Source organism: Giraffa tippelskirchi, chromosome 1 (assembly GCF_054371585.1).
Source record: "Giraffa tippelskirchi isolate mGirTip1 chromosome 1, T2T-mGirTip1v1.2.pri, whole genome shotgun sequence".
Lineage (NCBI taxonomy): Eukaryota > Metazoa > Chordata > Mammalia > Artiodactyla > Giraffidae > Giraffa > Giraffa tippelskirchi.
This window is the reverse complement of record NC_137275.1, coordinates 15,059,400-15,074,466: the sequence shown is the minus strand read 5'-3', so window position 1 is coordinate 15,074,466 and position 15,067 is coordinate 15,059,400. Positions and strand designations below refer to the sequence as shown.

The following is a 15,067-nucleotide window of genomic DNA, read 5'->3' as shown; positions in this document are numbered from 1 at the left end:
AAGATAAGTTCCAAGAAAAGCAAAACATTTGAATCTTAACTTTCAAGCAATTATGTGTTGCCATTCTGAAATTAATTGACTATAATGTTTAAGGTAAAATGTGTGGTGAGGGAAGAAAGCTAATAGTTGTTACCCCGAAGAGGCCATCAACTTCTTCAAACGTGTTAATAAACAATTTATTGTTACTGGGAAGGTTTTAGTTATCATTTTATATTGTATCCATAGCAAATAACTTACCAAAGAGGGAACACAGATGGTCATTTAGGAAATCTTCAGTGTTTGTGGGTTATTGATGTTAGTAACTATAAAGTATTTTTCTACATTTCTCTTTTAAATAGTGGAGCCATATATATGTGTGATTTTTTTGTTGTTGTTGAATCTATGAATTCAAAAAATTTATGGCTGGGCATTTTCACTCCTCTTCAATGCATTTATAGACTGCTGCCTTAAAAAAAATTAGAATGGCTTACTGGTTTTAACTATATCAAGGACCAAAGCATAAGTAACAGTGGGTAATTTATTCCAGTTGACAAATATTGATATATAATGTTTGAGAGGAAAAACTATTTCAGGACATGATGGTCTGCCATAGAAAAATTAAGTTTCTAACATAATTTAAACACAATCAAGTTGTCTGGATTTTAAACATAATCAAAATTTCTGGAAACATATATGACCTTAATAAAACTTTAATACTCAATAATTCCAAATACTACAGCAGGAATTTTTTGTTTTTTCTTTGAGCACATTTATTTGAATGACCAGAAAATGGCAGGGCCTTATATTGAAATAATACATATTTGAATTGTATCTTTAGCCATTAAAAGAGTATACTATGTATTTTATTATTAACTCCAAATCATTTTATGAATAATTAATATCTACCAAACTGGATAGTATCAGAAACTCTTAGCTATTTTTTTTAAACCAAATAATTCACCTTTGAATATAAAACAGTGTTACTTTAAAAACCAGTTCTATATGTTACTGATACCATTTGGTAAGAAGCACTGGACTCTGAAACATAGCATCCAACTAACAAACATAGCATCTTTTTCCAATTCCCTTATCATCATCACCATCCCATTTCATCTCTGATTCTCCGTTTGGAGAATTGGGAAATGCCACCACTTTCATTGTCAATAGTAAGGTTACATTCCAGTTATTTTCTAAAAATTTTGTGCATACATGATAGATTCTTATCATTCCAGGAAGAAGCTCTACTTCTGATGTTCTAGACACATACAAGTCTCCATTCTGTCATCAGGCCTTTCTTAACAAAGGGCTTAGTAAATCCATGGGATTTCTGTCCATCAAAGACACACAAGATGAGGAAGATTATTTCAAGGACCCTTCATCAGATAATAACTCTGGACAGGAAGATTCGGAAAATTCCTGCTCCCCTTACCCGTTCAAATCTAGTGGCCCAGAAAAAAAAGCCGTCCCTAGCATTGACGTGCTTCCCAAGAAGAAGATCTGGGCTTCATCCATGGACTTGCTTTGCACAGGTGACAGAGACTTCTCTTCTGGGGAGACTGACAGATACCAACACTGTCTCCCTGAGGCAGTTAAAGCGCGGACTTCAACCACTCCTAGGAAAAAGGAGGCAAGATACTCAGATGGAAGCCTAGCCTTGGATATCTTCGGCCCTCAGAAAATGGATCCAGTGTTTCACACACGGGAATTGCCCACCTCCTCGGCAATATCAAGTGCTTTGGACCGAATCCGAGAAAGACAAAAGAAACTTCAGGTTCTGAGAGAAGCCATGAATGTAGAAGGTTAGTAATTTTGTGTGTGTTTGAGAGAGAATTGAATCGAATTGTTTACAATTGTGTTTTGAAATAAAGAAGGGTTATGAAACCATTCCATAAGTCTTATTTCCACTGCCAAACCTTTGTACCCAAGTCAGGCTCTTTCTTCTTTGTCAGCTTCTGTTCTTCCTCCCACAAAAACCCTAACTAAAGTACACTGTTTCCAAAAGTCATCTCTGCTAAACATACCCGCTCCAGCCACCTTATAGTCTCTCAGTATTTTAGGTAGCCAGGGGCCATGTTTTCAACTGCTTTTTAATCCTCCACAGCATCGTCTTTCACGCACCATCTTGTGGGAGGCTTCCGTAAAGGACTGGTTCATGGAAATGAGATACAGTAATCAAAATCAGTTATCCAAGGGAGGCAGCGCAGGCTGGTGATAGTGCAGTGGTATGGAATGAAGCTTAGATCCATGTTTTTATTTATTTTTGTTTAGATCTCTATTTTTTAAAATCATAGTATTTAGGTTTATCAATTTAGAGTCAGGCAGCCTAGGCTTGAATTATTTACTCTGTTCAGTAGTTATGTGATCCTTAGTTTAGCAATGGGGCTTAATCATGCCAGGTCTTCAGTTAGCCTGTGTGTGTGTGTGTGTGCTTAATCACTCAGTTGTGTCCAACTCTTTGCAGCCGCATGGACTATAGCCCACCAGGCTCCTCTGTCCATGAGATTCTCCAGGCAAGAATACTGGAGTGGGTTGTCATTCCCTTCCCCAGGGAATCTTCCCAACCTAGGGACTGAACTCAGGTCTCCTACATTGTAGACGAATTCTTTACTGTCTGAGCCACCAGGGAAGCCCATGTATAAAATGGGCTTAATAAAAATAAATTAATTCGATAATGAATGTAAAATGATTACTAAACTATTATGAAACTATTATGGGGCATAAAATAACTTTATAAATTACCACTTCTTATTATTTATAGGGGAATGCTCTTTCAAAAATAACCTGATTCATACACAAAGCACAGTATATTGAATAGAATAAAATTGTGTCCTAGACATATGGATAGAGGCTATTTTTAATACAGATAGATGGAACAGAAAGCAAAATAAGAGTTTTCAATCTCATCTTCTACATTTTTGAAGATTAAAGTTTTATGTCTGCCCCTTGATCACTAGACCCCTGGGACATAACTGATTAAAGGGCTTTCAGGTGCTTCTAGTTCAGTGAGAGTAGTAACATAATAAAGGGTCATATTTATTCAGTATTTTTAAAGTCATTGTCCTAATTGACTGTTTTTAATTCATAGGTTGCCCTTAAAATATTCTGCTAAAGGTTTGTTCTGTTGCTTAAGTTTCAAGCATAGTTCTAGAAAATATACTCCACATTGTGCTTTAATTCTCACAAATGAAGCCTTGCATTTTTTTTCAGTGTAGGAATTGTATATTAGTGAGGAAATTGAAATTATAGAGGAAATTATTGAACACTTAATTAATACTATAGATTTATATATAATTGCACTTTTAAAAACATTAGCCAGCATTATGAGATAGTCGAGTATAACCTAGATCTAAAAACTTTCAAAGTCAGGGACTTTCCTGGTCATCCAGTGGCTAAGACTCTTGAGATCCCAGTGCAAGGGTTCCGGGTTCGATACCTGGTCAGGGAACTAGATCCTACATGCCTCAACTAAGACTCAGTGAAGCTAAATAAATAAATATTTAAAAGCTTTCAAAGAAGATGAAAACTTAGAAATTTATTTTATGCATGATTTCACTGTTTAAGTCTTAGAGTTGTGACAGCAAAAAGTAGTCACTTTGTAGCTTAAAATAAAGTCTCTCCTTTCAGAAGTTGTATTTTATGACTATTTAGTGTTACACCACAGCTAACATATGAATATAATTTATCTTCACATTCTTAATGAGCATTCCCTCATGGAGACATTTATGTAAATAAATTCTGCCCATTGTTGGTGGGGAAAACAATCCTTCAGTGATTCAAACAGGTAAAACCATGATCATCTCAGAATATAAGGAGTGAATATACACACCAATTTAGATGGCTTTCTAACACTTAAGAGGTTCAGTGGTATCTTTTCTTAACATGTGAATATTAAAATTGTTGTTGTTATTTTTCAGTAGCTAAGTCATGTCCCACTCTTTGTGACCCCATGGACTGCACCACACCAGGCTCCCCTGTCCTTCCCTATCTTGTGGAGTTTGCTCAAATTCATGTCCATTGAGTTGGCGATGCTAACCATTTACCGCCCCCTTCTGCAAGTAGTAGTTTGGATATGGGAAGTCTGAGAGAAGTGTTTTTACATTTGAACCTTGGTTGAGAGTTAAATAGTAAAAAAATCAAAACTTTGGTGAAAATATTTTTTAAAATTATACTACAGTAAATAGTCGGTTTAACATGTTTTGTTTGAATATATAATTTAGAGGAATTTCCTATAAAATTAGTAAAAAAATTTATAGGAATTCCTATAAAGCAAAATTCTGTCATGGTTTGCATGTGCATGCATGTATATGTAAGTGTAAAGAAACTCAAATAGATCAATTTGTTTTCAGATATGCATGTATACATATATATCTGTAAACATAATATATTGGGTTGTCCATAAGGTTACAACCCCAGTGAAATTTTTGGCCAACCCAATATAATCTGTATAGACCCTTATTTGTTCAAAATACTAACTTATTAGAAAGAAAGAAAGTGAAGTTGCTCAATTGTGTCCGACTCTTTGCAACCCCAAAGACTGTAGCCTACCAGGCTCCTCCAGCCATGGGATTTTCCAGGCAAGAATACTGGAGTGGGTTGCCATTTCTTTCTCCAGGAGAAATTCCTGACCCAGGGATTGAACCCGGGTCTCTCGCATTGTAGGCAGACGCTTTACCATCTGAGCCACCAGGGAAATCCACTAACTTGTTACTCCCCCCACCCCCAGATTTCTGAATTGAAAAATTTTAGGTTTATTATAAGAGATACAAGAAAAGGAAAAGATTTCCTTTTAAAAATAAGATAAAATATGCTTTCAATTATTGGGTGTAGGACAATTTTTATCCTGAAATCTATCTTTGGCATTAAAAGAGTTTTCAGAAGCATTTGCTCCCAGAAAATGTCTACCAATTTTTTCCCTAGAGTATGTTTCATAACCAAATTAAACAAAATAGAACACCTTGAAAGTGTTGGTTTATTATGGAAATACTTGTATCACCTTAAATAAGCTCCATTATTATATAGTAACCTGCAAGTAGTAATAAATTATGTTTGCTTTTGACTAAAAGCATTGTTTGAAAGGAACGTTTGAGGTTTGGAATTCAAAAGCAATAACTCTTACTAGTTATTTAGTTGAGTAACTTGCTGGTTTTATGCTGTGCTGTCTTTTTGTAAAGGTAAAATAATTTATGTTGGCTGTGCAAAGTACAGATTGTTAATATGAAGAGTTTAGCTAGTATACTAAGAAGAAAAAAGAGTGGAAAATAACAAACCACTTATTTAATTCTTATGAAAAGTAGGCTTCCTGGATCCCTTTTATGTGTGACAAATCAAGCAGAACAGTGGGTATTATTCATATACCAATTTTCTTATACACCTTTCTTTTGAAACATTCCTATTTTAAAGCATTTAAAAGTAATAATATTCTGTACAGTTTTTATGATCTTTACAATTGGAAGTTGCTACTGAGGATCAATAATTTTAGAATTAGAAGAGGTCTTACAGCACATGTGCTTGGGCGTGGGAAGATTTAATAGCATACCCAGGATCACCTATCTGGTTAATGATAAAGTTTCCATCATTATGGGAGACTAAATTTCCATCACAGATTTGGCATTCCAGCCTAAGGATTTCCCACTACAAGTTACCTCCTAATTTTTAAAAAAGATGTATTACAGTGTCTAGTGGGATAATATACAATCAGAAGAAAAGAGATTGCTATATGTCAGTTCATTCTTTGAGGCCCGTGAACATTCATAAACTGAAGGAAAAGACAGTTGTCTCCTTCAGCCTCAAATGGATAGCTGTTTCCTTTAGCCCAGGCCCCCTCCTCTTGAAAGGAACCTGTACCTAAATCACCTCTACAGCATCTCCTCAGCTGACAAAACCAACCAGCCAACTAGCACAAGGGAGACCAGACTTTAAAATCATGGAGTGATGTTGGAAGGAACTTGGGTACTATTTTAAACATCTCATTTTCAGGCATCATCAGACCCCTTAGGTCTCTTCTTAATAACATTATGTAATTTTTGATATAATAAAACAATATTTTATTATGAAAGAAAGGCTCATTTGGGTCTTCCTTCAATAACCACACTGGGTGAGAGGTTGAGATGGAGCTCCATTTAACCATGTGGCAGACAGAGGGGTTTTATTTTCCTTTTTGGGGTAAGTGTTTTGATGGGGCTTTATTATTGCAGGATCTGTAATATGATTATCCTATACTTGATGAGATAAGAGAGTAAGCTATCAAAAAGCAATGGTTAGTATTAAGTGCTCTGATTTCTTCGGGGACAAAATAAAGTTAAGAACAAGAAAGATTCCAAGGAAGAAATTGTAGTTGAAATTTGAAAATTATGAATATAAGATTGTTACTAAGGTTATTAATAGTTTTCTACATTCATAAAGCCTTTTCATACTGTTCATGGGGTTCTCAAGGCAAGAATATTGAAGTGTTTGCCATTCTCTTCTCCAATGGACCATATTTTGTCAGAACTCTCCACCATGACCCATCTGTCTTGGGTGGCCCTGCAGGAGATAGTGAAGGACAGGGAAGCCTGGCATACTGCAGTACGTGGGGTCGCAAAGAGTCGGACACAACTTAGCAACTGAACAACAACATTCATAAAGCAGAAGAGGAGAGGTAGGAAGGAACATAAGAGCTTTCTCGCATAGAAACTAGTTTTAAAATTTGATGTCATTCCCTTTTTTTTTGCTTTATTCTTTTCATTTCACTCTTTCTACCTTAGCATAGGACTGTCCTATTCTACTCTTTTCTTTCTTCATTTCCAGGCTTTTTTTCCCCCACCTTTCTCTGCTCCATCTCAAGAGCTGAGAAATCATCTGCTTTCTAATGAGAGTTTCTGTCCCTGTGTTGTTTGTAGGGTAATTACCACACACTCCCTGTCCATTGCTCTGTGGGTTGGCAGCACATTCCTGATGATGAGAGACTGACTTGGAACCGGTACTATGAGTATAGTATGAACAGCACTCCACACCCTGGGTGGGGACTGTGAATGGCATTTTGCTTACAACAGTCAAAACTCCCCTGCATTCTGTGTAATACTAGAAGGGAGAGTGTAAACAACAGATATAATTAAATTCTATAAAAGTGACTGTGGTTAAATAGGACTTATTTAAGGAGTTTAAAGTCACCCCATTGTACATCATGTCTAAATTCAGTGTCAGCTCCTTTCTCTCAGTGCTGTGTCTTCTGGTCTAGCCTAGTTTTGCTCTTCTATGACTGCTCTGTGAGGGCAGCTTAAACTGTCTTGTGCAACTCAAGTATGTAAACACTCAAGTACGTGAGGCTGTTCTCATTATGGAGGCGTCGTAATTCTTCCTTTCCATTCATGTTCATCCCATTGAACTTGATAGTGCATGTATTTTTATAGTTGCATTTCAGAAAAGCAAGAGGGTGGATTCATAAATGTTATAGTTCATCATATTGGATGCTACTAGTGACACTTTATAGGCTTACCTGGTGGGTCAGATGGTAAAGAATCCGCCTGCAATGCGGGACACCTGGGTTTGATCCCTGGGTTAGGAAGATCTAGAGGAGGGCATGGCAACGCACTCCAGTATTCTTGGCCTGGAGAATCCCCATGGACAGAGGAGCCTGGTGTGCTGCAGTCCATGGGGTCACAAAGAGTCGGACACAACTGAGTGACTAAGTACAGTGACATTTTATGGAGAGAAATGCTTTCAATTTCAATTTTTCAGTTTCAATATTTTAAATTTTTATCTCTCTTTTCTAAGAGCCTAAACTAGTAAAGATGAACTACTCAGTTTTTTATTTCCTTCACTGTATTTCCCTCTAGATAGCACCCCTCCCCTCAAAAAAAAAAAAAAGATTGTTATTTGAATTACTCCCTGAACTTAAATAATTTAAATAATCAGTTTCCATAGAAGTAAATATGAATAAACAGGGGTTTTATATGGTGTTAGTCAAATATCACATGTATTTAAGTATTAATGACTGAATAATTACACTGAGGTACAAATACATTTAGTATCTCTGAAGAGCACTTATAGATGGATTCAGCAACTTAGCCAGAAAGAATCAAGTGCCCACTGTGTTTCCAGGGCTGATGAAATTTATATTTTATTTAATTATTTATGGCTGCACCCCACAGCATGTGGGATATCAGCTCCCCAACCAAGGATCAAACTTGCCATTTCTTCATTGGAAGCACAAAGTCTTAAACACTGGACTCCAGGGAAGTCCCGAGATTTATATTGTAGACCAGCATTGTTCATTAGAACTTTTCAGTGGAGGAGATGTCCTACATCTACAAATTCCAGCTAAGTAGACTGGACGTGTAACTTGAAGTTACAGGTCACAGGTGACTGTTTAACATGTGCTTTCTAGCTAATGCAGCTAAGGAAACGAATATTTTGTTTAAAATTACATAGCAACATAGGGCAGCTTCAAACCGTTCTCATACAGAATTAGTCCAGTAAAAAATGCCAGTGTTCAATGGAGGAAAAATTGGTTTGAGAAGCATTTGAGAAGAGATACACAGTAAGTTATTCTTTAGCTTAAAAATAACAGAGAATAGACATTTGCTTTTTTGATTTATCCAAGTGGAAAAATGAAATTGCGTTTTTAAACACTAAGGAAAGTTAAAAATGAAACCAAAACCAATTTTCCAGTGTCTGTATTCATAGTAACATAATACTGATTTTGGAGTCCACAGAAATCCGTGGCTACTTTATCAGAAATTAGAGACCTAATTTAAATCTAACTCATACATAGTTAACTTAGACCCAGTTTGGCTTTGATATAGAAACCTTCTGAAAAGCGTGGACTGATATGTATTAAGGGAGATTTAAAATAGATCTTACTGGTAATGAGTATCTACACAAGTTTTAAGATCCAACAGTTTGGGGTTTTTTTTGGCCACACCATGTGTCATGCAAGGTCTTGGTTCCCCAACCAGGGGTCTGTGGGCTCAGAATCTTAACCACTGGACCACTAGGAAAGTCCCAAATGCAAGGTTTTTATTTTTGTTTTTGTTTTTTCTTTGTTGTTGTTATTTTTGGTCACATAGCATGTGGTAAATCTTAGTACCCTGACCAAGAATTAAACCTGCACTCCTTGCATTGGCAGCATAAAGTCTTAACCACTACACCACCAAGAAAGTCCCCCAACAGTTTTAACTTCCAAAATATTTCTTCATTTCATCCCAGTCTCTCGGTTCCTTCTGTTGTCCATGGACTATAGAACTAGCTTTCTAAATTGATCTCTCAGCTATAATTTGTCCTCCATTTCCCTGCCATGCAGATTTGAATACATTTCTTCTCTGCCTTCAGCCAGTTGATAACTTTTCATCAGTTGAGCAGGATAAAATTCAAGCTCCTTAGATTATGGCGTTTACGGCTTTCCATTATCTCCATTATCATTTCTCTCCAGTCTTACCCGTTTGCATTTCCCATCTCGCAAGTCACTCCAGCAATATATGTGTTCTCTCTCCCCCTCTTTCCCTCCTTCTCCCCCCTTCCTCCCCCAATACGTGCCATTTTATATTATCATGATTTTATTCATGCAGCTTTCTGCCTTAAGACTTTTAAGCTTTCTCTCATCTTCACACTTCAGAATGATGGCCTGTATTTTTCACTGAAATTACTTGTTTTCAGGAGCTTGTTTCTCCTCTTGTAGACACCAGAATTTTGCCCTGGTCTAATTCATGGCTATATCCTTAGTGTCCACCACTCTGCCTGACATATAATAGATACTCAATTAATCTAAGCTGAATATTGCAACACGGCTCTTAACACTAAATGTTTAGTGTATTCAGTGGTGCTATTTCAGGTACAGAATACAATAATATTCTCTGAGTTATACTATATAATGAGGAGAAATCTCACCTTCATCTCCTGTTTTGTCCAGCTCTAAGAGAAAATCACATACTTGTCAGTCACAGCCTGACCAATCAACAGCAAATGCAATCACTTTTCTTTAGAGCTCTGTACTGTTTGAAAGCTTTAGAGGGGGCAGTTGAAGTCATGTCAACAGAGGATGCTGGAAGAGTGGTATAGCTGGCCTAGATTTGAGGCTTCGGTGTTATACAAAACCCTTGTAGAGGAACTGTTCACTCTTGTAGCAATCCTACTCTGCACAGATGTTCCATCTATAAAGTCATTTATATTTCAAAGAATATTCCTGTCTTACCTTCCTTGTTTATATATATATATTCATACTTACATGAGTTCTGTTCCTCCTTGTTAAAAATTTTATTGATCATGTCTAGCTCTCAAAGAACTTTACGATATGTTATCTTCTTGTATCATGCAGTGTGATGTAATATAGAATACACTGGACTCTATTGATTATAAAGAAGGTACAATCTCTAATCTCCAGAAGTTAACCTCCTAAAAAGAAAGCATAGAGAAAAACACTTGGCACATGAATACACAGTGTTCTTACTTTTGTTTGTCTGCTTATTTGAATTGAGGTATTTTATTTGTTAGGAACCATAGCTATAAAAATGCAGGGGTTTAATTTTTTTTTTTTCCCCAACAATTCTAGCGACAAAACCAGTCATCTTAGTGCATTTCTGTTTGAAACTTTTTTCTGTAATTTGGGTCATGTATTAAAGGTAAAGAAATGCCAGGTTAAAAGTGCTTATTTAATTCCTGATGTTGCAACTGCCTGAGTCTCAGTTTCTTCATGTTACTTGTCTGAGCTTGAATACGTGTCACTTGTAAATGGTGCTTTTTGATTACACTTTGTGCTGGCTTAGGTTCATTTTAATGTGAAGGTTGTAGATTTTAGTGTTTCATCTAAAACAGCTTTACATCAGCACTGTGTATCATGCGAGTCTTCATAACCATGTACCACAACTTTGTATGTTTAAAGTGTTAAGTGTGTTAAGTGTTGGTGGAAATTGTGGCCCTTAATTGTCAAGAATTTATGATAGAATACTAACCTATTGAAAAGCTGCCTTTTAACGTTGCTCTGTAAAAGTGGAGTCAGTGCTCTGTTAGAGCTGGAGTTTAGAGAATCCAGATGAAAGGATAGTAAAATATTTGTCAGATTTTTATACATTGTAATCTGGCAAAAAGATGGTATACTCTTAATTATGGTAAATTAATACTAGAAATTGAAAGATATTGTCAGAGAATGTATGATTACAGAATTTCTATAACTAGACTTTTATCCACATTTTTTTATATTATTAAAATATAATTGCTTTACAATGTTGAGTTAGTTTCTGCTGGACAATGAAGTGAATCAACCATATGTATACATATATCCTCTCCCTCTTGGACGTTCCTCCCACCTCCATCCCACCCCTCTAGGTAATCACAGAGCACCGAGTTGAATGTCCTGTGCTTTATAGCAGGTTCCCACTAGGTATCTGTTTTACACATAGCATTGTATATATGTCAGCCCTAATCTCCAAATTCATTCCACCCTCCCTTTTCTACCCCCACATCCACATGTCTGTTCTCTACATTAATTCTTTAAGCCATTCTTCTGCAGTCCCTATTTTTCTCATCCTCTCACCACTATTCAACAGATTGCTTTCTGGAGACACTATTCCTCTGTGTTTATGTATCTACATTACACACATACATACACACACAGACTGAATTTGGTGCTGCTTTTTGGTGACATGTATCCAGGCTAATTTTATTCTCGCATTTTTTTCTTTTGCACTCATTATTATTTCTACACTAAGATTCCTAATTCCAACTTCAAATTCCATGTCTAAAAACTGTCCTTGTAGGAAGTCAAAGAGACAGAAATCATGTAGTGAAATGAGAAATAATCATGATCCTAAAGGAATTCTAGTACACTGATTTCTACAATGTAGATTTCATTTAAATATTTACTAGCTGAGAAGTTTGCAAACCAAAAATTAGATACTGAGTCTAATTTTACCCTGCAAGTCAAATAAATTCAGTTCTCCAATTGTAATGGTGACAGCTTAAAATTTTGCTGTTAGTTTTAGCACTGCTATGAAAGTAGCTACATGTGTATTTTATAAAATGGGTATTTGAATATACTTAACAGGTTCATTGCACATGACTTAAGAATTTTGACATTCAGAAAACTTTGTAATGGTCTATAAATACTTAGGAGCACCTCTTTTTTTTGTTGTTGTTTTTTAAAGAAGTCTAAAACTTTCTAATTAAAATAACAATTATTAGATTTTGTTGATGCTGAGAGATGGGTACATATGAGGACTTACCGTGTACTCGTTGTTTTCATGTCTGTTAAGTTTTCGTAATAAAAAGTTGTGTTTTTTTTTAATCACTTGGTTAATACCACATTCCTAGGATCTGGACCAAACCTAAATGCTAATATTATATATTTAAGTGTAGACACAAAACGTATCTGTGTTGTTTGGATCCTCCGAAAAGAAGTTATTAATAATGTTAAGATCTTGTGGAAAATTAGAGATTACCCTTCTTTTGCTGACTAGATCAGAGGAATAAAGCCTGTATCTATCTAGTTAGTATCTTTTAGTGTTAGTCGCTCAGTCGTGTCTGAATCTTTGCGACCCCATCAACTGTAGCCCGCCAGGTTTCTCTGTCTATGGAATTCTCCAGGCAAGATTACTGGAGTGGGTAGCCATTCCCTGCTCCAGAGGATCTTCCCGACCCGGGACTGAAGCCACACTCTGCCGCACTACAGGCAGAGTCTTTACCGTCTGAGCCACCAGGGAAGCTCAGAGTTAGTGTCTACTTTTGTGTAGGTCATCAGAAAGTCAAGAAGTGTTTCTTTCCAGATGATCTGGAAAATACGCCACTCCATATTCACCAATGCAGATGATCTTGGTAAAGGAAATGTAATTTTATAATAATTTATGAAACTGTTACATTTACTGTTCAGAAATGGAAAGCTTGTAAGGCTAACCTTTCTCATAAGCACAATTGAGTAGTAAATTTTGACTGAAAACTGAAATCTGATTATAGCCTTCTTATAAGCATGACTGAGTAGTAAATGTTGCCTGGGAACTTTAATATCGTTAGATCTGCTGTGCCATTGCATCAAAGGAACATGGCTAACAACCTTTTTTTTTTTTTAAGGTACATTCCAGAATACAAGCTCACAAAAGATCCCTACCACTTAATTAAATTAACATAGATGCATCACTCCTATCCTGTTTTGTTTTGTTTTTTGATCTGAGTTTAATGTTTTTTTGTAATTTATTTTTTAATTGGAGGAAATTTGCTTTACAATGTTGTTGATTTCTGCCATACAACAATGCAAATCAGTCATAATTATATATGTATGCCCTCCCTCTTGAGCCTCTCCTTTCCCACCATCCCACCCCTCTAGGTCATCACACCCCTCCTGACTTAGAAGAGGGAAAAAAAAGGTCTTCCCACCCTCAACTGTCCTGCCAAGCTAGTCATCCAGTTCATGATTGTGGAGTGCTTGTGCCCGGTTACTGTGAAGTGGTAAATCATTGTAAGGCAATGTCCCCCCTCCCCCAGGTGTGGTACTGAGAACATTCAAAGACCAACAGTTCATCTAGGGAAGATGATTTATTGTTATATTTTTAAGAGGGTTTGTCAAAGTTACATTAATTTGTCTTACAGAGGTACCCAAGGGTTGAAAAAAGTTTACTAGTGTTGTCAATAAAGGAAACAGGAAAAAGGAAGCAAAATATAGGCAAGCTGAAAACAGGGAACATGGACCTGTGAAATGATGTAAGAGCAATTTAAAAGCACCGCCAAGAATAGAAATTGACATTAAAATTTACTGTCTTATCGCCACTTTGTAGAAATAGTTATGAAGCAGTAAATTCATTTAATGAGATTGTTGTTGCATGGCATAGATTCACGTGACTGAGGTTTTCTACTCTGTCTACTGAATAGGTTTATTGCAACTTTCTGCTTTCTTTGTGAGATAAAACTATATTGCCTCCATCCATTTGGGTCTTCTCTTTGGCCTTGTTAGTTTTACTGTCCTGTAGGTTACAATGCCAGGTTTGGCATTTGGTCACGTTACCTTGGGAAAATCCTTCAAAACTTTTTCATGGAAGTTCTGTACAACAAAAGGAAAAGTTCTTTGGTGCTCCTTGAAAATAGTGGTTCTTCTTACATAGTCATTTAACTATGTTCATTAAATTTAAGTAGTATTACATAAAGCTATTATTTGACATCTTCTATAATCCTTTCAAATCATGTTCATCTTATACCAGAGGAATTTGTTTCTTTGTTTTGTTTTTTATTTTACAATGTCACTTCCTGTGGTAACGTGGAATCCTTTTTTTTTAAGTGCTGGTCAATATTTGTATTTTCAGTTCCAAAGATCTTTTAATTATAGTTTTATTTGACACTTACATTCACTGTATACAAAGCTGGACAAAGTAGGAGTCACCTGTATTATACCTGCTTCTCCAGGTAAACATTATTATAAGAACAATACACAATATCCTCTCCGTCAAATCCATTTCCGTTCATCCTCCTACTCCTCCCGGCATGACGTGTACCCTTTGCCTCAGCATGACCTCCCAATTTTTCCAGCCCATCATTTCCATCCTGGTTCTACAAGCCTGGTTTCTGTGGTGCCATTTAATTATTTCATTCATTCATTCATCTCTTTTTCTTTTTAATAAGCTGTCTTAAAATACCTTCTAGCACAAGAGAATAATTCATTTTGTGAAATACCTGCCCTTAAGTTTACAAACTAGTAAAAAAGAAGCCCTCACATACGTTGATCATCTGTTACCTTGCATCCCACACCACTCCTCAGGTGTTTCCCATGGTCTGCTTTCTCTAGTCCCTAGAAAAAGCCACACAACCATTCTGATTGGCTTCAGTAAAATTCATGCATTCTAGCCTGAGCGACTTCACTTTCACTTTCATGCACTGGAGAAGGAAATGGCAACCCACTCCAGTGTTCTTGCCTGGAGAATCCCAGGGACGGGGGAGCCTGGTGGGCTGCCATCTATGGGGTCGCACAGAGTCGGACACGACCGGAGCAATTTAGCAGCAGCAGCAGCAACAGCCTCATCTAAACTCATTGCTACATAAAAGCTTTCATGTGTATATTTGCTGACTCTTATCACATTCTTCACAGCAGAATTTCTTTAGTCTTCTTGGGAAGTGGTTTACTTTCCTTGCCAGGAGT

The 15,067-nt window shown here is 36.5% G+C and overlaps 1 protein-coding gene across 34 annotated transcripts in view; it reads left to right on the top strand.

Moving 5' to 3' along the window:
• Positions 1-15,067, top strand: part of PTPN13 (protein tyrosine phosphatase non-receptor type 13) — a 209,702-nt gene that overhangs the window by 99,016 nt on the left and 95,619 nt on the right. For 17 of the 34 annotated variants that reach the window (XM_081581422.1, XM_081581403.1, XM_081581412.1 and 14 more), the window contains one exon: positions 1,212-1,778. The exons of 10 other annotated variants lie outside the window; for them this stretch is intronic. In XM_081581422.1, the coding sequence (XP_081437548.1) occupies positions 1,212-1,778 (567 nt within the window). The remainder of the gene's footprint in view (positions 1-1,211; positions 1,779-15,067) is intronic. 7 more of the 34 variants (XM_081581462.1, XM_081581443.1, XM_081581426.1 and 4 more) reach the window with 1 other exon arrangement.